Source organism: Protomyctophum parallelum (genome assembly GCF_964188405.1).
Source record: "Protomyctophum parallelum genome assembly, chromosome: 6".
Lineage (NCBI taxonomy): Eukaryota > Metazoa > Chordata > Actinopteri > Myctophiformes > Myctophidae > Protomyctophum > Protomyctophum parallelum.
In genome coordinates this window covers 21,168,863-21,192,214 of record NC_139701.1, presented here as the reverse complement: position 1 = coordinate 21,192,214, position 23,352 = coordinate 21,168,863, and the positions used below count along the sequence as shown (strand labels likewise).

At 43.9% G+C, this 23,352-nt stretch overlaps 1 protein-coding gene across 1 annotated transcript in view; it reads right to left on the bottom strand.

Moving 5' to 3' along the window:
* Positions 1 to 23,352, bottom strand: part of atp10a (ATPase phospholipid transporting 10A) — a 54,957-nt gene that overhangs the window by 20,423 nt on the left and 11,182 nt on the right. The window contains exons 4-14 of the mRNA XM_083767739.1: positions 22,381 to 22,487; positions 21,480 to 21,611; positions 21,133 to 21,263; positions 19,930 to 20,182; positions 15,962 to 16,179; positions 15,200 to 15,394; positions 10,774 to 11,341; positions 5,486 to 5,589; positions 4,646 to 4,772; positions 3,936 to 4,120; positions 892 to 1,261 (exon numbers count right to left, since the gene is read on the bottom strand). Of these exons, the coding sequence (XP_083623865.1) occupies positions 892 to 1,261; positions 3,936 to 4,120; positions 4,646 to 4,772; positions 5,486 to 5,589; positions 10,774 to 11,341; positions 15,200 to 15,394; positions 15,962 to 16,179; positions 19,930 to 20,182; positions 21,133 to 21,263; positions 21,480 to 21,611; positions 22,381 to 22,487 (2,390 nt within the window). The remainder of the gene's footprint in view (positions 1 to 891; positions 1,262 to 3,935; positions 4,121 to 4,645; positions 4,773 to 5,485; positions 5,590 to 10,773; positions 11,342 to 15,199; positions 15,395 to 15,961; positions 16,180 to 19,929; positions 20,183 to 21,132; positions 21,264 to 21,479; positions 21,612 to 22,380; positions 22,488 to 23,352) is intronic.

Sequence of the window (23,352 nt, the reverse complement as noted above, 5' to 3'; positions counted from 1 at the left end):
TCTAATTTAAAGCAGTAATCCATAATGTCCTTTCCCAAAAGGGAGGTAATTGCAACTGTAACACCAAAGATGTGAACACGGGCCTCCCAGATGACACCACATCAAGGCAATTAACTTCTTGTTAGAAAGCCAGTAGTACTGTAAGTTCTGAAAGCTGCAGAAGTCCCAGAGGACCACGGGTGAAGGACACAGGGGGAACCAATTTTGCCAGATATCTACTCATAAAATAGGGGACTGATACAAATCCTAACAGCCACTGCTTTCATTGTAGTTGGAGACATAAGGCATTACATTACTTATGGTTTGGATTATTCATGGTGCTTACAAGAAGCAATGTTCTAAGCATTGACCACCTAAAATTGCACAGCCATAATGTTTCAGGGCAATAGCAACATTCTTGCAAGGCACAGTGATTTATGGGAGGAAGATTCTAAGGTTAAATGTTTGGAGCTTTCCTGATGCAAACCACCTGTTCGGTCCCATCATCTGTTTTCCTGGAATCACTTAATAGTTCAAACTGCGTTGGCCTCGAGAAATTCTAGCAATGTAACCTTATGTGATCCTTTAGCACCAGTACTGTCTGTCAGCGGTTCAACAATAGCAAAAGCTTATCCCATCCAAATATTCACGGACACTTTCATTTACACTTACAGTATGTTTAGTATTATTAGTGTGGTTGCAGATAGGCAAACAGACAATTGTCATTCGTTTTTTTTCTCTCCTCTGACTGGACGACAATTACACGCCCTATCTAACTGAAAGCATCTTTTTCACCAGGATTGCACTTTCTAGTTGTTATTATTATGTAGTTATAGTAATATGGTCGCATTGGACATTTGTGGGGGAAAAAAAGAGTCCCTGCCAACTGTTAAGAATAGGTGAATAACTTACCTATGGCAAGGGTCATGACCTTCAGCTTGTTCCGCACCAGTTGGACAACCATGCTCTTCTGCAGCGGCGTGGAGCGACAGCAGAGCACCGAGCGACAGCTCCGGGCCACAGCCAGGAACTTGTCCTCCAGGCTCTTGTCCAGGGCGTAGGCCAGAGTCCGCCCGTCGATCACAAGGCCCAGCCGGTGCACCAGGAAAGGAGTGGCGTGGGGGGAGGAGGAGGAGGGGGAAGACGAGGGGGGATAGATGGCGAACGCCGGTATGTCCCCAGGGAAGGCCTTGGTGGCCTGGTCCATGGAGCTGCTGCAGGCCCCGACGTACTTGGCCTGGATGTAGTGTAAGCTTTCCTCCAGCAGCAATGCACACGCCTCCTGGTTCAGAGAGAGAGCACCGTCAGAGGACATTATTGGTTACACACTGATCGGTTAAAATAACTATTTTAATACAATAATTGATTTGAAAATATCAGATCTACGAGCTCACAATACGTCTCGTATTGAGTGGTTAATTGGTTAATCATATAAATCAATTTAGTTAGAAATATATTACAAATTATTCATGCCGATTCCTTGATCTATTAAAAAACTAGAAAAAGTGCCCCTCCGGGCACAGGTCTCCACCAGGGCAGGTTGTGGCCTCCTGGTGGCGCTATATTAGGCCAATATGAAAAGAGTAACATTTCTTCTTACGCCTTGGATGGCAATTGGATGATTTGAGGCATTTTGTTCCAAAAAAGTGTTTTGCAAAATTCCACCTGTTGGTGGCGCTCTAACAGGCCAATGTGAAAAGGGTGGGATATATTCCTCAGCCTAGTAGGAAAGTCTGTGAAAGATTTCACGTAAATTGCACGCTGCGTTCATGATTTGAGGCTTTTTGTTCAAAACGGGCCAATCCTGCAAACTTTGAAAGCCAATGTTAGCCAATTAGGATGGAATCTGAAATATCAGACAGATCCGTCTTGAACACATGACTATAGAGATACTGTGTACCGATTTACCATTTTGGACAGAATCTGGAGGAGCAATAAAACAAAATGTGTTTTTCAAAAGTCGGCCTCCTGGTGGCGCTATAACAGGCGGTTCTGGAACATTTGGGGCAGAGGTTCATCGTTGGCATCCAGGGAGTGTGTGTGCAAAATTCGGAGATTAGCTTGTAACAGACGAACGGACGGACACACGCACACTCACACGGACGAAGTGTGTGTGCAAAACATACTCTCTCCCCATGCCTTCGGCCTGGTGGAGACAAATAGCTGATGTAGAAGCTCCCAACGTGTTGACATATGATGCATTGTGAGCTTGTAGATAGGCTATTTTAACTACTGGGAATTATTTTTATAAATATTTCGTAAAGGAATGGTTTTGGTCATAGGTTTCCACCTGACAGCAATATATGTTCTGTATCAGTATCAGTCAGTTTGAGCAGATTCCAAATTGGCTACTATGACTGCTTATGAATTCCACAGGCCTGGGTATACAACCTGACCTGGCGGGGATCTGCGCCCCGGGCCCGGCCGCTCAGCGCTCACATCAAGTGAGTTGTCTCTGTTGCGCACCGAAAACCACTTGAACTCCCCGAAAACGGCTTGTGCTCACGGCAACTGGAGCACACAGCAACTGGCACGAGAATTAGTCAGTCGTTTCTTTGTCACAAGCTTGCGGTCGTGGTTAGATGTTCTATAGCAGACCTAACAAGCTCACTAAGTGGCTCGGTAATGAAGTTTCAAAGATGTAGTATGCACATAGCGCAAACAGGACAGGTTAACTGGGCCATGTATGATAATGTACGAACAACACGCATTTGTGTGACCACGCATTAGCCATGGTTCACATGACGCTCGTACTTCACAGTCATGTTTCAGGGCTAGTATAAAATATGAAGGACTGACTATCGTAAACGATACAGACTAGAGACACCTCGGCAATAATATCACAGAGACAGTTTGTGTATTTTTGGACCCCAATTCTTGAGACTACTCAACAAAGTCGAACAGTGTTTTAATTAAGCTACTTCAATTTCCACATGACTGTGTTGTTGCTGTGAAGTGAATCTTCATGTCGTGCAGACGGTGTGAGTTTGTTACTCTTCATGCCGCGCCAACGATGGGATCATTGGGATGTAAAGGTTGTTGCCAACTGTCGTGACAGAAATAAGCTAACCAACCTCCAAAAACCAGGCAAGCAACTGTGGGGAAACTGTGGCTGGAAATAAGCGGACTTGGCAACCCTGGTTAATGCTGGCCTCTGATGCTGGCTTACGACATCAAGGGGGCAAGAAACTACGCGCTCGAGCGCTGTTCATGCAGCCGGAACTGGGACAAGAGCTATGTTAAGCATGTGAGCCGCCATTGGAGCTGCCATTGGACTGGCCCCATGAAGTGAACGGAGTTGTCAGACGACAAACTAGGTGGCGAACTTGTCGTGTACATTTCCAGACTATTCTTTGACCAGCCTGCTTTGCAAGCAGCTGGTAAAAAGGAATCTATAGAATAATCGTCAAGAAAATAATCGTTAGTTGCAGAGGATATGTCAATATTCAATATGGCTCACACTTCTGAATACATAACAGAGTTAACAGAGATAAAGAACGATGATTTTGCTAAATTATTTTTCCCTTTCACTGTTGATAAGCAGTAATATGTTCAATGTCTTCACTCTGAGACGAGTTCTTATCATTCATCATATTGTAGAATTTGGTATATTGCCCAGCCTAAGTTCAGAGTTTAGGATTTGGACAAAAAACTGTCCAACCCACACAGCGTCTGCTAGAAGAACCGACAACACAGAACCAGACAGACAACAACCAGACGAAATTGCCATTAGCTCAACAAAAACTGGAATAGAAACTCACCAACAACTTAACAAGTAGTTCTCGATAAACTTGGGGTGCCAAATGTTGCTAGAGAAATTATGGAAATGTAGCTACAGTCACATCTTGGAAAAAACTAAAACACAGAATACTCCGTTTGGCTGTTCCGTGAAGAAATCCAGGGAAAGGTATAGTGCAATACTGTGTGAACAGGTGTAATAATAATGAAGCTCACACCTGAGAGTCTGCGTTGAGGGTTATCATTTCTTCCTCTGGGTCCAGCAGCTTGCAGGCGTAGGCGATGTTGACGGCGGTCTCCTGCTTGTCACCCGTCAGTACCCAGATCTGCAGGCCGGCCTTCCGCAGTGCGGCGATGGTCTCGGGGACGCCGTCCTGCAGTCGGTCCTCGATGCCCGTAGCTCCTGCACACAAGCACGCACACCATGACATGACGTCCGAAGCTCGCAGACTCGTTTCTTGTATCGTCCGACAACATTATCAAATTTCATAATCTATGGAAGTCAAAATGAGAACGGTTTTCGTCTTTGACAGTATTGTCCACATTAAAAGGTGGGATATGGGACTGTCAATATGACTAGTGACTACATTGTGATAGATGGATGCAGAAATACTTCTTAGAAAACTTAAAGGAAGTCCATTTGTTTTAATTTCAATAGAGTTTTGGTGTCGTATGATGGTCGAAATATTGTTATATAGAATTTAAAATGTTCGAGGATATCATTTTGGCTTTAATCCCAGAAAAAGACTCCTTCTGTCTTAATAAACTCATATTGTTTATTCATGTTCATATTTGTTTGACCAGCTTTTATTTCCACTTATTATAGTTGCATCTGACTGATTGATTTGATTGATATTGGTGGAACCCTCCCTGCCATCACATCCCTGGTGGACTGAGAATGCTGCCATCAGAGGTCAAACAGACGTACCCAAAAGTTGAAGGTTCGTCTCCAGTCGTTGGGCCGATTCAAAGAGCAGCTCTTCTCTCCCCTGGATGGCTGTTTCAGCCTGCAGATGGTGCTGCAGCCAGCATGCATATTCCTCCTTACTCAGAACCTTGCACACGCACACGCACACGCACACGCACACGCACACGCACACGCACACGCACACGCACACGCACACGCACACGCACACGCACACACACACACACACACACACACACACACACACACACACACACACACACACACACACACACACACACACACACACACACACACACACACACACACACACACATTAAACCCTGGGAAAACCCCAGTGGAGAAACTTTTCAAACTTCTCCGTGGTGGTAGGGGACTCATAATAACGCACCAATCTATAAGAGTATGTGAGGCCTTGAGATGACGTTTTATCACATCGGCATGGCGATGAGCTTTTACACTAGGGGAGGCAAAAAAGCAGGGCTATAATGAGCCTGGCTGTTGTGTTGAGAGCATAAATTAGCAGCCTGGGATAGTGGCACAGATTGTGGCTGAGTCACAAAGAATGTCACTTTGGAAGGCGTGCTCCATATCATCATCCGAAGGCAGGCTTTGTGAAAACACCTAGGGTGTTTTCACAACTAACCACTGCAGAGACACAAAGTCATCACCATCCTGCTTGTACTTTTGCATCCAAAATAAAACAAGCTAGTAGATTCTAAACATCCCAAGTGTGTAGATTTAGACTAATTTAGAGTTCAAATTAACACAGATTTTCTTTTTTTTGCTGTGAATAGGGAATTTGTCAAATTGTCTTTGAGGGTTGGTACCATTCTGTGTTACCTTTTTGGCAATGCACAGCGTGCGCAGACCATCAGCGGCATACAGGTTCAGGTAGTTCTGGGTCTTGTAGAGGACCTTCCGTTGCCGTTTCCCTTTGGAGTTATCTTGATAAGACATAAGAGAGAAAGAAACCCACACATAAAGGACCAAGACTAAATTCTCCATCTTTTCAGGGAACAGACAAACAATGATTCACCAGATTTCGTACCAGAAGATTCCAAGAGGCTTATGATGGCCATCTGTCTTTCACACCTAAACTAAGCCACATGCTGCTGCCTCCACCCTTTTCACGTTTGCTCCCCTTTGCTGCTGTGTCTGGACCAAATCGAGCAAAAAGAAGGAACGCTTCAACGATTTCTTGGTTTATTTTCAATTTGCTGTCAGGATGAGCAGATTAAGAAATAAAGTCACCTTGCAGACACACAATTCAAGTACTGTTTTGACGTAACCGAATATAGAATGTTGTTTGTTTTTGGCTACTTTTGAAGTGTCTGGGTGAAAGGAAACACTCAGGGTCCACAAAAGACTCATTCTTGTTACCAAAAATAGTCAATCTAGTTTGTAGATTAGCTATTTTCGGTGAGCCATGCTGTGGTACGAACTACGAAGGAGTAAAAAGGATTAAGCTGCGCCGTGGGACTCGTATGGTACCCACACCGTTACAGCCGGGTAGAATTAACAGGGAGACAGGCTTCATATGATCAGTCTTCTGATGCAGCTGCACCAAGTTAAACAAAAACTCCTAATCTAAGCCACAGGCCTCTACTCTGCCAGAACTTGAAAATCAGTTTATTTAATTTAATTTAATCCAGTAATAATAAGATAAATACAATAAATAATATATATATATATTTTATTTATTTTTTGCTTTATTCACAGTCATGTTAGACATGTGCATGTCCGACATATTACTCCTTTTTCTGCTCAAAATGAGACAAAATCTGGTGTTTGGGAGGTTATAATTCCCTGTTCTTACATGGAAGGAAAGAAACATGCTCAATTGAGACCAAGGAAGCTGAACGCGGAAGTGTTGGCTGCATATATGTAGCCCATTGCGCATGTTTCTTTCCTTCCAGGGAGCAATATGGAGTCCACCGTACGGTCTTCGCTTCCTGTCCTCTTTTAATAGTCCTTGGTTGGCCAGGATCTCTTCTTCTATTTTGGTATTTCGCGCATTTGACTGGCACTGGCCTCACGATCCCGCCTAGAGTAACGGGAGGGATGTGTTAATAACCGACCAGCTCAGCGCGTCCATCATAAAACTACAACACCCCCCTGTGCACTTAGTACTTACAAATCAGCCCCAAAAAGAACAATTTGGTCAATTTTGTCCAGGGATTATTTTTTATAAATGTATGCATTCATAACAAGGGAACACTTGCCCTACTTTGTTATTCATCATTATAAATTATCTCTCAACCTTTTCACATCAGCACTGATAATTTTTCCCTGAATAATAGATGATGTTCAGTAGCTTGTGTCGGAAAGCCTTTACCCTCTCGGCTCATAAAAAGTACGTCCGTGGACATCGTGAGCTCTCCGTTTTGACAAATAGCTGCCAGGACCGGTAGGCCCAACAGTAACAGATGCTGGTGGAACAGAGTTGCTCTGTGTTTGTTATTTTACTCCCTTTAAAAAAGGAATGTTGAAACATAATTCACATACCGCACCTACCATATAAATAGATAAATCTGAAAACAGAAAGCTGAGAAATGAACATATAATTTTACATTTGAGACATTAGGCCAATATTAAACAGCAGATTTCAGCGGGTTCAAATCCAGGACCTTTTCTTTTAGGGGACGATCACTCGAACCCCATGTCAACCCCACCCGCCATGTCTGAGACAGGTATCCGGCAACTCCACTGTCCCGCTGTTCATCATGTTACCATTCTTAACAAATCTAAATGTAACCATCTCAAATCATTTAAACAACTGTGAATTCTGTGGCAGCATGAACATTTTCCTTTAAAAAACAAAAGATAGCTCAATATGTGTGCCTGGTGGCTGAGTGGAGCAGAGCAGACCTAGAGTTCAATCATGACAAATAGCTTCAGTCACCCACATGGGAACATAAACACACTGACATAATACACAGACGCACTTCAAAGACACACCCAATCCCCCGGACGCCTCGTGTCCGTCTGTTCGCCTGCAGCACCTTCATGTGTGCTGTTATTAGAGTGACATGGAGGGGCTATACTTCCTTGCTATAGCTCTGCACTCAATCGAGCCATTGTGGAGGTGCTGTGTTATGAAGAGGCTCCCGCTTGCACTGCACTCTAACTGGCCTGCTCTCACCCAATGGCAACACAAAGTGTAGAGTTGTCTGTGGAAGGACACACCCAGCCAGCCGGCCACGCGAGCAGACACAGGGCGAGGCACATGGCAGAGCACCGGGTGGGGCTTGGGGGGGGGGGGGGGGGGTGGTTGGGGGATATGGGGGTGAGAACGGTTCCAAAGGAGCCATCATCAATTCCACCTCCCTATTCTACAGAGCACCATGCCGTGAATTTCAAGTGAGTCAGAGAACGTCTTAAAAATATGGCACACGGCATGCACCCAGGTGCAGCTACGATATTTAACATGACGAGCATTCAGCACTATCCCGATACCGAAAATACAAAGGGAACCAAACACAAAGCAACCAATGCAATAACTAATACGATTCCTCAAAAGAAAAGGACTGCTTAAACTGTAAAACACACTAAGAAGAACTAAAGCAAAGTACGGATTGCCTTTTCTCCAGTGATGTATAGCTGTTAACAAGCGCTCATTCAAGGCAGGAGGATAGCATTTAACTGAAGTCATATTTCTGCCACGCCTGCCTTGCTAAAGATTAACTCCCAGTTTATAATGACCAAAACGGAGGCACCTATTCCATCAAACTCACTAACCAGGACAGAGAAACAAGTCTCCTATCCACACATGAAAGGCTGTTGCAACCACAAAGCCATTTGTTGTTTTAAGAACTGTGTGAATCAGGCAGGCACGGAACAGGCTCCGAACAACGAGACTGGCTGAAGTTATATTCGGGTCTCATGTCCTTCTGGTTGTGCAGTAAAGGGCCCAGATGTTTTAACATGTGGCTACCAGAGCCATTTATGAACAACTCTGTTGTTAATAAATAGAAGAAGAAGAAGAAGAAGAAGAAGAAGAAGAAGAAGAAGAAGAAGAAGAAGAAGAAGAAGAAGAAGAAGAAGAAGAAGAAGAAGAAGAAGAAGAAGAAGAAGAAGAAGAAGAAGAAGAAGAAGAAGAAGAAGAAGAAGAAGAAGAAGAAGAAGAAGAAGAAGAAGGAGAAGAAGGAGAAGAAGGAGAAGAAGGAGAAGAAGGAGAAGAAGAAGAAGAACACTTTTTCCAACACTATTTCCATCAGTGTGCTTTTCTTGTTGTTGTGGCAATCCTTCAATGCCCCCTCCCCCCCTCCAGGACAGTCCTTGCTAAGCACTCCTGGACAGGCGTTTGGTGACTGTGTACAGAGCATTAGCGAAAAGTGCCTCTATGGCCCTTTGCGTGCCTCGAATCTTAACGACCCGCTACACCTCTGCCATTAGTACACCGTAACAACAACTCCAAGAATAACGAATAAGGCAACAACAGCAACATTGGAAGAGGGAGGTCTTTTTATTTTAGAGAGAGCAATATGGACTTACGTCCTTTGTTGGGGGGGGGGGGGGGGGGGGGGACGCTCTAAAAATAAGACCTCTTGTAAAACGGGTAGTTCTTGTCAATTTAATTTCTAGTTTTTTACATCATCGGAAAAGGTGAGTGGGAGAGGTGGGCACTTCAGGCGCGTAGAAGAGAGAAAGAACCTTTCTCTTGCTATGCAGTGTGCTGCCCAATGGCCAGAGTTATGGCTCATTTATGCTCCACCTGCGACACATTTTCAGCAGGCGACACCGTCGTACTACGAAGTATGAATCAGGCTTTATTGCCCGGGCAAGCTGCCCTCCGACCAAAGAGGCTGGAATATTTAAAACCAAGGTCACACACACACACACACACACACACACACACACACACACACACACACACACACACACACACACACACACACACACACACACACACACACACACACACACACACACACACACACACACACACACACACACACACACACACACACACACACACACACACACACACACACACACACACACACACACTTAATCACTGGCGGATGGCCAGTGCCACCGAAAAAACTCTTCCATTTGTTAAGGTGTAGGCCGCCGTGCCATGCGAAGATTACATCCAGTGTGATTTGTAGCCACGCTGGTTCCCAGCCAAGATCAATCCTCAGTGGAGAATTAAGTCTGCAGACAGCAGATGGGTCGACGTGCCGAGAGGGAAACAGACTTGGAAACGCACACACACACAGGCTTCAAAACCGCATCATAAGACGGTGTTGACACACCCTGCGGTGTCATCACCTTTCCTTAAATAGCACGCCACTGACACCTTTACCGCCGAGTTATGACAGCAATAATAAAAGACCACGTCAACGCCACAGAACATGGCAGTGCCCCGACGGGAGCTCAGCCGGTTAGTATGTGCACTGCATGAGCACAGAGCCATGGTACTTCTGAACTGCATTCACATCCATCTCAACCACTGGCATTTCATCCGATCCCTTCTCTGGTCACTGCAATTCTCCCTGCCTACCTCCTTTTTATTTTATTATGTACGAAATAGAAAATGGACCTTGGGATTGGGAACCTTGGGTTCTAATAGCTATACTCGGGCATGATATAAGTCCAAGTATTGTCGATCATCTTTATCGGTTGCTTGCTTCTGTACACTGCGAGCGAGGAAACGGGGAAAGCAATTCCCTTCCCTCTCGTTGCATGTGCAGTGTTGTGCACAAAGTGGATTCTGCCTATATACTGCATACAGTATAAAAAACGAGACCTGGTATGGAATTTCCTTCCACCTATTTCTCTTACTGGCGGCAGGCAGTGCTTGCGTTACACTGATATTGGATGATGTATCGATTTTTATATCACAAGAGGACTTCCGTCAAGGATAATATAACATGAATACAGCCATTTCAATTCCCACAAAATATGTATTAAGACTGGAAGTAGCTAGAAGTGTGATTTAGAGAACTTTTTGGCCTTGCAATGAGAGTGAATGGAGTCACTACTTTTGGTTTCTTGCTCACAGAGCAGAGAAGCAACAGATAAAGAGGATTGATAATAATAATTATTATTATTAACTTCAACCTTGCTTTAAAAAAACACTCAAACTTTGATCATTCTGTTCTTAAGTGGTTTAAGTTGCTCACCGGTGGCAGGCGGTCTGATGAGATCCATGATGGCAGAGTCGGCTCCCTTGGTGTACACGGTGATCTGGTCCGTCAGCGGGTGGCGGACCACCACCGACATGCGCTTCCTGGTGGCGTCGAACCCCAGCGTGTGCAGCAGCTCGAAGGTCAGCTTGCCCAGGTGGGGGAGGTCCACGGTGACCTGGTCGGGCAGTCGCCCCACCAGGGAGCACTTGTAGGCCCGGGCCGCGTAGACCAGCGCCGCCTCGTCGGGGGACTCCGCCTCGTAGCGCAGCTCGCCCTCCTCCCCCGGCGCAGCCCCCCACGCCTTGCCGTCGTACGCCGGTGGGACGGGGCTGAAGGCGTGCTCCAGTCCCCCGGCGGGCCGCTCCTCCGCCAGCTTGGTGAGCGTGCTCTCGGCCGACGGAGAAGACAGCGCGCTGGAGCAGCCGCGAGTGGACGACCGGCTGGTGACGAGGCTGGAGGAGCTGCTGCTGTTGGAACCCGAGGTCAGCCGGCTGGGCGTGAATCGCTTGATGAAGTCCTCGATGGTCTTCACGGGAGACTTCAGCTCGTACCGCGTGCGGACCTGCAGGTGGAATGCCGGGAGGGAATGGGGAGAGTAAGAGTAAGTCAGAGTACTCGCATTTATACCTCAGCCACAGTCGTGCACACTGTTGTAATGGACAACCGTAAATGTTAAAGGAGAATTTCGGTTTTCTTAAACCTGGGCCCTATTTTTTTATGCTTTGGACCTGAAATCAAGGATGGGTGTAAAAGCTTAAAACAGGGGCAATCGTGCACTGAAAACAATACCCGAATACATGCTCATATTTTTATATCTGTCTAAAAATAATCACCCTTTTCAGGTCCATTACCCTTCATTTCAGGTACAAATCATCTAAAATAGGGCCACGGTAAAAAAGTATTTAGGCCTAATTATTTTAAACGAATCTTGTGAATGCACTACACAGTGAAATCCTTAATGTTAAATGATGTATCCATTTGTAACTCTGAGATGGTACAAATGTAACCAAACGTACGCTCACGGGTCCATTTGTACCCTCTCAGAGTTAAATACAGTGGTGTTGGCTAGATGCAGAAACAGTGGCTGCCATCCCATAGCCAATCCTTTATTCCAGGGTGGTACAGCACAGCAGCAGAGTCTGACTCACTTAGTCGTCTCCTGGTGCCCAGAGCCACGGTTCTCACATATAAATCATTCAGGTGCCGGCTTAGCCACAAGGGCATCGCAATAAAAAAGTGAGCAATTACAATGGCACAGAGGACACACACACATAACAACACAAAATGCAAACAATAGGCAGCAAAAGGAGAACAAATAAATAAATAAAATCATGCTGTATGCCTTTTTTTTTTTCTTTTTTTGATTTACGTTTCCCTCCAACATTATCAGATAACCTTCACATATAAACAACCCTTTTTTATAGCCACGCTAGTGTAGATTGCAGGGCTCTATGGAATGGCTTTGTCAGCCAGTTGGTTCAAACCATTTTGGTTGGTCCGATTAAGGGGGCAGCACTAGCCTCTAGGGGCCACTAGTGGGTCTTTTAGGCTTTTAGTCTTGTTTTGTTTTTTAAAGTGTTGTGCACAGCCAGGGGTTTGGGATGAAAAGCAGGGTGGTGAGCTGGTGAGCCCTGCCGGGAGAGGATGTCACCTCCTAAAACCGGAGAACCACACCCAGGGTTTAAACAAAACAAAAACAAAACAAGGGTACACAATTGAGCCCCCTTTGACTGAAGCACACCATAGCCTATGGAATGGAATCGTGTGCTTGTGTTTTGCTAAGAGAAATGTTGTATAGTTTAATTGATATGAATTTATTAGTGAATTAAATTTCCCCATTGACATGAATGTGAAAATGCGAAAATTCACATTCAAGTATTTTTTCCTCGGCGACTGTGAGCACTATAGTTACAAAACTTGGAGGATAAATTCATACTTAAATTATTTAACCTATAATTTTATAATTTTATCGGTCGGCCTCATGGTGGGGCTATAACTTTACGTTTTGGCTTATAACTCTTGAACCGTAGGTCGTAAAATAAAAATACCTTTTGATTGACGCATTTCCCAATATAGGCCACCGCCATTTCCGCCATGATAGATTTTCCGCCATTTTGAATTTTGTCCAAAACACACTTTTTGCTTTTCCTCCTACATATTTTGTCCAAATCTCACAAAAATCTGTACACGTGATCTCTGGACCTTTCCGATGAAAACTCTAATGGCGGAATTTTTATAGTGCGTATCGTTCGTAGGAGGAGGCCTATATCACAAAGAATGCCATAAATCACGAATGGAAATGTCCAATCCATCCCAAATTTGAATCACATGTCCGGGGTGGTTCAATCAACCAAGTTCTAAAAGCAATTCCATTTTCATCTATAGGGGGTGCCGCAAATGCGAGAAATGTAATCATTTGTCGCAATAACATGAATTTTGGGGGTTAAATCCCCTCCGAATTACTTACACATGATCTAAGGTGTGACTTGAAATTGTAATTGGCTGGCAATATTAGTGGGAGGGGCATATGTAAGCCACTGCGGCAACCACACTCTGCAAAATTTTTTAATTGCGAATTTTCTAGTTGGAGGTTGTTGTTTTTCTTTGTGTGTGTGTGTGTGTGTGTGTGTGTTTTCATAAACTGGGAAGAAACCTTCTTTGTATTGCTATTCAGTCAAGATATATCTATGCATATATTATATATTGATTCTGAAGATTGAAACCGTTTCAATACTCATTCATTTGCCACAATATTTATCACTATTTAGTCACGTGTTCTCCTATGACTATTATATGCCTACTAGCGCTATATATATATATATATATATATATCTCTCGTCTTTTGTTGGAGTCCCTTTATTTTCAACCCTTTTTGTAACCTGCTCTGCTCCTGAATCATGTTAATTTCCCATTTATCTCCCCATTTTATACAGTAGTATTACAACCAGGGCCATGCAGAGACATTGTGGGGGGCAGGTGTTCAAGCAAAAAAAAAAAGAAAGGGGGACTGACCCCTTCAACACACAATTCACATGCTGTCACTCACACCACTGCCTTCCATAACCATGCACGCACACACCCTGCCATTATATACTTGGCTATATAGTATATAGGCCTACTGTATGTTATATGGCTGGAAAACTGCTCCATGAGGCAAGAAGGATCAGTGGGAAAAGGTGCATTTGCCACTTCAAGCAGTGCTTATGATGCTTCTTATTCTCATCTCTTATTACAAAAAGGAAAACACACTGCCGTCCGTGCGACTATTCCTTCTCCAACAATAATAAACTTGGAACTTGAAGTAGTACACTTCAAGTAGTAGACTTTTTGCTGCCCGTTTTAATACAAAAGAAAGACCACTATTTGAGGAACAAGATCAAAAAGACTTTTACTCTTATGTACCTGTACTGTACACAAGATGTAACAATAAACAAACCTCAATCAGTAACAGTACATATCTATTATTATTCTGCGATAGCCTTTATTGAGATCTTCTAAAGCTTATAGTATCTCCCATCCAATTTAGGGGCAATGACACAATCTATAGCATGATGATGTATGAGGCATCATTTTATCCTTCCTTAATCCCAGGCTCCTTAAAATACACATGCACACACGCACGCACACACGGAAGCGAACACGCATGCACGCGCGCACACACACACACTCATTGACATGGAAGCAGTTTTTTTTTCTGTCATTAATTAATTGTAAATAACGTGTTAAAGTCCCGGCCCTATAGTGCACTCGGAAGAGTTGTTTGCCTTTGAGAAACTCTGTAGGAAATCCATGAATGGTCCCTAGTCAGAAATTACAACTTTCTGGCCGCATTAATTCTTTGACTGCCTCTATTCATTGCTAACTTGTGACTTACTACATTGTTTACTACCTTGGGACAAGTGGGCTCTTCACCAACTATGATCAGATTTAAAACTATTTACAACCAGTGGAAACATCTACAAAACACTGGTCTGCTTATCTGTGGACAGTAACTGAGACAATCACTCACATTTGGTTTACTTTTCTCGCATGCACACATGCATGCATGTACACATGTACATATAAAGACTATAATTGCTAACAGTGGACAATGATGTGAATGGCAGGCTAGCCTTTTGTGGCTATTTACACACAGTTAACACAACATTAAGCATTTATTTTGTAATAACACGTCGTGTTCTTTTGGAACCAAAAACAAAAGTAGGACGTTAGCCACATTAATCCTTGTATCCCCATTTTGGGCAATAAAAATAAAATACATAAAATATTTTCAAATATGTCACATTGTGGTGTGTTGTGATCTTCTAGATCAGCTATTGTCGCTATTCGTCTCATGGAGAAAGTATATAGGGTCTTAACGAGGCACAATATCAAGGAGGTGGTGTGCTCCATAAAACAATGTGTGAGGTGAAGGTTTTACCTTCTGTCTCGGCTGGTTGGGGGAAGACACCACCACGGTGTTGCAGATGGTGAGGGCGATGAAGAAATCCATGATGTCCGAGAGGTCAGAGGGCAGCTGGGACATGGGCTGGCTGTGGAAACGCATGAAGTCCATCTGGCTCGCACATTCGTTGACTTTGTCTAAGAGCTGAGGGTCAGGGGTGATGTCTTTCTCCTGGATGACAAAAACGGAGGGCGTTTTGTCAATATGTGGAAACCGGCCGCTAGGAATGCAGTGTTTGTGTGTGGGTGAGAGTTATTATAGTTTAGTTTTTTTGAAATATATTTGTTCTCCCTTTATTTGGATAGTTATTTGAGATAGACTGGGAATAGGGAGAGAGAGATTGGGAGTGACACGCAGCAAAGTTCTTCGGGCTTGGGAATCGAACCTATACAGCCTATATGTGGTTAAGCTTTAACCGTTAAGCCAGCGGCACCCAGAAAAACTCATTAATGTGCATAAGTAATTTTAGATTTCTAGTTTTCATTTAGTATATTCAGTTAGTTGGTGTCTTAGTTTTTCAGATATTATGAGAAAAGCCTTGATTCATAGAAGCTGAAAAAGGTAGGATAAAAGAATACATGGCATTAGATGTTATCGATGGGAAACAAAGACTCCAATTCAATTTATTTAGAGTTAGTTTTAGTTATTTTTGCATAGTTCATTTTTATTTTGCATTAACTTTTTTTTGTGTGCGTGTGTGCGTGCATGCGTGCACGTGTGTGTGTCACTGGGACTGACCATGGGGCTGCTGAAGGCTGTGTGCTTGGACAGGATACTGGCTCTTTTAGCCTCTGCCCTGCTGCCCGTCCTGCGATGAGACTTGGTGCTCTGTGAGCGCAGCACAACCTTGGCACTCTGGTGGCTGGTGAGGCTGTCCCGTCTGGGAAGGGTTCCGCCATGGGACATACACTCCTCCTCTTCAGAGTCCAACTCTTGGTACATTGCCAGTCTTCTAGCTGGAGGATGAGAGACACACAACACATCATGAACTACTGGCAGGGCCTGAACTTTTTTTCCCCCATGACCTAATTAGAACATACTCTGTCTCTGACATACCGGTGGAAAAATACTTCAATCTAAATTGATGTCCACTGTGTGGTGGCCGGTGGGGCATCGTTACGGAAATTATGCACAGGAATAAAGCATCAGTCACACCACAGATTGAAAAAGTAAAAAAAACAACTAAAATTTGTTTTTGTGCGTAGTTCCCATGGGATCGTTTTTCCACAGAAAATGAAGGGAGGACTGAAGCCCTATTCATACAGTCCAGATTTAGGTGAAGAGGTGAACACCTATTCAGTGGCCACCTCTTCACCAGAACGGTAGTTTTGATGGCACCGCTCATATTCCATCACCATGCTCATATCTCCTACCCTCCATGGCCAACACTTCCTCAAATTCATCCATTGTTTTCTGTTTTCCCTCAGATTTCTCTCTACTGCATATTTGCGCTCAGCTCAGCTCAGCTCGCAAAACCACCACAAGCAAAGCCGGGCAGTGCTGTCATGTGTCCTCCTGGCCGTGATGAGTGTGTGTGTGTGTGTGTATGTGGGGGGACAGAAGAACGGGGAGGCGTGGGAAGCTACGGGAGGCAGTGTAGGAAAAATACGTTCGTCGTTCACGTTGTGCTGGCTATACTGTGAGCCTGCAAACCCCGCCTCCCCGTTCCCACACACACACACACACACACACACACACACACACACACACACACAACTGGCCTGCTTTGCCCTGGTGGTTTTGCAAGCTGAGCTCTCATTGCAACTATTATAAAGTATACTATAGCCAGCACAACATAACAACTTCTAGACCAATCACATTGCCTGGAGCGAGTTTCGGTGACCACCGTTTCAGTGGCGAGTAAAAATAGAGGCTGGGGAGAGCGGTGGTTTTCTCTTCACCGCGGCTCAGTGACATCATGTTGTAGTTTTGGGTGATAGCGGTGGTCACCTCATCACCCAAACCTACTATGAATAGGCCTTAAGAAAAACTAGGGGGACTGCAGGGCCTTCTGCTGGAACATCGGGAAATGTGGGGATATTGCGGTCAACATTCAGGATGTCTTCAGAGCTGTTGGGAGAATGCAACAGGAATAGAGGGAAAATAATGTAGTCTGCAAATAACCGCCATCAGAGTGAAAAACATCCTAACATGACTAATGATGCATATTTTTTAAATATTGCTGCAAGGTCAATATTAATGGGACCATACAAAGCTTCATATTTGAAAACAAAGTTAATCAAGTTGCATCAAATGGTATTTATAGTGGTTTATGATAGATCACACTCATATGCAACATATGAATGCTTCTCGGTTGCTAGGCGATCGAGTGAACAGCAAGGGTGAAAGGAGATCAAGAAAAGAGGTGTAAAAAAGGTTAAAACAATTATCTACATATTTACACATAAACCTAGATACGGTATAAAGGTACGTGAGCATAGCAGCAGGTGTATACTGTGCACTATATACTTATATTAAGGATGTTAATTAATTCCAGGACGTCTGGAGACGTCTTGGGCACAAATTGGGTTACGGTGCTAAAATAACAGTCTAGTCTGTCTGGACTGCAGAGTCTACATAAAAAGAATGACACTGGTATAATCCACGGGTACGTCCATGAGGTAGAGCAAAGAAAAAGTGGTATAATCCACAGGTGGGTTCGTGGAAGAGCTAAATCCAAGCCACTTGTCCCTGGTACAATGCACAGGTAGGTTCAAGGAAGAACAAAGGTCTGAGACCAGCCTGACAACATCATCGCCTGTCATCAGGCGGGCGACTGTGCCGAAACAAGGCTTGTGTCTTGTTCGGCAGTCCAATGGCAGACACATGCCATGTTCAGCAGTCTGTCTGACAGCAGCCGGATGAAAGCTGAGCCCCTTGCCCGGCCGCAGTCGTTGTAGGGGGTTGAACAGTTTGTGTCTTGGGTGGTGCTCATACAGTACAGTTCCTGGAGCTCTGGAAGCTTGCCTCCCAGTCCCATTATGCGCTCTGCCGATCGCACTACTCACTGTAGGCTTTTCTCGGTTAGTGCGGTTTCCATACCAGGCCGTCACGCATCCTGATAAAACACCTTCAACTGAGCCGTTGTAGTAGAGCCTGAGGATGCGCTGTCCTACTCCAAACTTCTTCAAGCGTCGGAGCCAGTACAGTCGCTGGAACTTGAAGTCTTGAACTCGCTGAGCCTTTCCACTGCAGCGCCATCGAAGCTCTCTGCGGCCTCCGGAAGTCCACGATAAGCTCCTTGGTCTTGTCGCCGTTGAGGGCGAGGTTGTTCTCCTGGCACCAGAGTGCCAGTGTGTTGATCTCGTCTCTGTAGTCAGACTCGTTGTTGGCGATTCAGCCCATCACTTTCCTGTCGTCTGCATACTTAATGACGGTGTTGGAGTCATTTGCAGTCATGTGTACAGGGAGCATGATTGATAACATAGACATCGCATGATTTATACTAGCCAATGAGGGGAGACATGCTTTGCTAACTTTTGCTAGCAGGGTTGGTTCTATCCTACTTTATTAGAGTATATATACACAGTATACTGTATATGCCAACAGAGCATACTTTTATCACAATTCACTTTGTTAGCTGGATCCAAGCAGACATATACTGTACAATATATCAGTCATATATACTATATGTATAATATACATACAGTATATTATATCTCTATATATATATATCTATTTATCTCAACAGTGTCATCATCCGTGTCATCTTGTTTTAAGATTTCAGTTTACTGAAACTACATCATCGATGCTCTTGACAGAATATTGGTTCTTGCTACGCTGGTTGCGTCTCTGGATTTATGCTCAGACTAGGTGGCTGCAGCCGGTATGAGTGACTGTGGCTGGATCTATGGGATGCATGCTTCTGTTACGCTTGAGTGCTGCTTTCCAGTAGTTAAAACATAGCTTGGTAAAAACAACATCCCTCCCATTGGCAGCGACATATTTCTGACAGGAGAAACAGAAAGCATGCCTCTTTCCAGCCATGGATGTGTGCGGTAGAAAGAGACACTACAAAGCAAAAAGCGGTGAAACGACTTTGGTGCGGTGCGCTAGGCTACCCCCCCAATCAGAAGTCAGAAATGTTACGGGAACACAACAACATGACAACAAGCAGCTCCTGAACAAAGTCAAGAGGTGTTATGTATATTACACGAGCTCAGACATAATAGTCATGTCCAGGGGGTGTACTTGTATATCATGTTGCCTCACACTACAGAAAGGGGAGACAGGCCTGTGGGCCCCATGGCTTGGGAACCGTTGGTTTCAAGGTTACTTACTACTTATAATAAAATAGCATTAGCTCAATAACACCTTGGATTTAGCTTTATTTGCTAATGAGAAATACATTCAGCACAAGCTGAAACAACGACTGGCTAGTTGGTTGTTAGGTCAACCGAGGATAGATTACATTCCACAGCATGGATGATTGGTCTGTTACAGGTTAGTTTATTGTTAGGACAGACTAAATCCCATAGCCAGGAGGGACGAATGCCCTGTGATTGTGACTAGCTCAGTTGGTGGGACCGATTCTGATTAGATGACTGAATTAGAAAATCAGTTAGTCAGTCAGGGACGCGTGATTATGAATCCCACCAACATTCTGGAATAGAACCGCCTTACCATATGTCTGATTGGCGAACATACAAGTCATTATAAAAATATTATAATATTTAGTGCAGAGTGTGAGCCTTGGCTGCCCTCACCATTGGCATCATGGGAGTACTCCACGCCGGCCACAGTGCAGCGCCTGAACACCATTTTATTCTCCGTCAGGGTGCCTGTCTTGTCAGAGAAGATGTATTGCATCTGTCCCAGGTCCTCAGTGATGTTCAGAGCCCTGCACTGCAGGTGAGAGTCTGTCTCCTCGTCGTACAGCTCCATGTCCTGATGGATGAAGTACACCTGGCAGATCTTGACGATCTCAATCGACACGAAGAGTGAGATGGGAATCAGTACCTAGGAGAGCAGACAGGGCATTTGTTACCAGGGGTCATTTACAAGTCGGAGCAAACACTGACTGCAGCGGAGGAGACGATGTATTGCTCTCTGCTGCAAGAAAGAATCAGGGCCTGATTGTCTCTTTAACCTTCAGTCCATGCCGTATCATTTTTTATTACAATGTGCATTTATTTCCTGAAAAAACTTTTTCAATTCAAAGTCTTTTATGCCCCTTATGATGTTCGCTTTCTCACACAACTCCACAGGGAAATTAGACAGCTCTTAACCCACTGCTAAAGTGGGTACAATTGAGGCACAGTGTTGGTGAGGGGCTAGCACCCCTCAAAAACAAATAGCTAAAACAACCGATCTACAATCTTGCAAAATAGGGATGCTATTATTGCTATACTGTATTATTTTTTACATTTCCACACCTAAATAGATTTTTATTAGAAGCAATATATTTTTGTAATCAATTAAATAAATTATTTGATTATTGTTGCACCCGTAATGGACATCTCCATGTCATACAATAGATTTGCTTACTTGCCTCTTTGTATACTAGTCCGCTTGCCAGCCCACAGAGCCCCATTGTGGACCCGGTCATTTTGAGTACCCTAAGGTTTTATGTTAGAAATGTTGAGTATGGGTCCCCAGGATGTGGAAACTGGGTATAAATGTCCGGGTCCAAATTCTGGCAAGCGGACTATTCCCGGGAGAAGGTATGAATCAATTCCTCTCATATAATGCAATAAATGCATCTTCACACTGGGCATTGTTTGATTAGATTACAACATTGCACATACACTACTAACTTTGCATATAGACACATCTACAAAGAGGGACAAGGCATATCTCGTATTTAAAAGTCCCTGCTAAGTTGTTTCTACAAAGAGGGACAAGGCATATCTCGTATTTAAAAGTCCCTGCAAAGTTGTTTCTGTAATGGGAAGTTCTCTGGTGGCTACCTGAAAGACGATGATCATGGTGAGAAACAGATACATGGCTGTCAGGGCAGGCGATAAGTCTGTCCCTTCAGGACTGAGAACGTCAAACACAGGCCTCTTATCGCCGTACTGGAACATCCACAGCCCATGACCTGGAAGAGCACAAGCACAAGGTCAGTGCATGCTTGAAAACAACAAGATATAAATAATAGCAGCTTGGTAGTGCTGACTTCCAATCATCAACTGGTTCTTTGTCTTTCTCAGTCATGTCCAAGATAATGAGGCCAAAGCGGGAGGGGTTAAGGGTGTAATTTTCTGCAAAACGCCTCTTGTTTTGCATGACGACCCGAGAGCACACTTATACACACCAATGGCGGTAAACAGGCACATGACCAGCAGGATGATGACACACCAGAACACATGTATGTTCATCTGACGCTCCAGCTTGCTGCGCTTGTAGCGTGGCCCGTTGTTGTTCAGCATGGCCTTGGTCTCATGACCTGCAAGAGGATGGCCGTTACTAATGGCTATAATGACACAAACACAAGGTCCAATACAGGAATGACACAAACACTGGGTCCAATGCAGAAATGTGAAACAGAAATATGGAAAACCTTTTTTGTTTTTGTGGCAATTTTCTTTTTAACCACATATGGGAGGGCAATAGATAGGGGACCACAGGAACCATATCTAGACAATGATTTAAAAATAAATAAAGAAAATACAATAATATGTGGAAATTACTTAAATGAGAAAGATTCACCATAAAAACTGCTGAAAAGGCATATTGACTAGCCTACATGTTATAATATTAAAGTAGAAGAGAGTGCCTGAGGTGCTCAGTGTTGGTCAGATATTGTACATTTACTTTAAACCAAAACTTGCAATGGTTTGGAAGCCACTCTACTCTAGTATCAAATTAAATGTATTCTAATGGGGTAGATTTAGCTGTCCAAATATAAATTTTCTAAATGTCTATAAATGTATTATTTTGGAGAATGCCAGATTATAGCCAATATATTTTCCACATTATTTGAATTTCCAGCACTTAATTATCATGTAGCCTACTGTATGACCGTCTTTAAGGTCGATTTATATTTCATCAACGGTGTTGCAGGCATAAAATACCTGACGTACCCAATCTAAAAGATCACAACGTGCATTGTGGGCTTGTAGATCTTTTTGGCAAAGAGATTTGGTGTAGACCGAAAAAAAAGCGGTCCAAGTACGGAGCCAGTTGAGGTCCAGTTTGCTCGTCTAGAGGCCCACCTGCATAGATGACGATCCCCACCGCCTCCTCTGTGTTGCGGATGGTGCAGCCCCTCAGCAGCAGACTGTCTTTGTACAGGCCGTCTCTTCTGCCACTCCGGAGGATTCTGACAAAGTCAAGAGTTTCCAAGATGTAAATATATTATCATCGCTCTCAGGTGGAAAACTTTATGGAAAAAAGAGCCCATGTTCAAAAGGATAGGATAGTTATTTTAATCACAATCTCTTGTTTATATTTTCATTGGCATTTATAAAACCCATAAATTATGTCACTGTAACATAAACAAAAAATAATTGCCAAAATTTCCAAACCTACAAGCTTGTGGAATGGCTTGTAGTTCATGTGATGTGGTATGTTAGAAAAAGGTCATGGGTCAATTCATTATAAAAGACAACAGTTCAAAATGTATTTGTGTTTGCATTGTGTGGTGGAGCAGCAAAAATGTTGTGCAGAATTTAGGCATTTAAAGCCAGCAAGACGCTAATCGCATATTAGACACACACCATTGTAGGCTAGACAATGTCATACTGTACATGATGCTACAATGACTTCTATCACCAGCAGCTCAGCTTTTATGTTATTGTTGGGAGGTTTCTTCTTCTCTTTTTCTTTCACACAAATGGCGTGATATATCATATACCCCGGTAAAATGTCAAGAAGGTACAGTATGTAAAACATAAATGCACAATCAACTATACCCGCTGACCCAGTGTGTACGAGGAAAAATACAGCTCCCCAAGACGACTTCAGTCCATTCTGCTGAGCGGCTCCATTGATCACGCTCTAAAGCACCTCTCAGTCCTCGCCTCAGAGAGAGACGCCTTATCTCAGCACAAAATCCCTCTGATATACAAACACTGACCCCACCAGCAACTCTATTGGCGAGCACCGCGGGGGCACCGAGTCAATCAGGCGATGCGCGGCTTTATCGCTGACCCTCAGATCTTGCTTTAAAAAAAATCTAACATTTT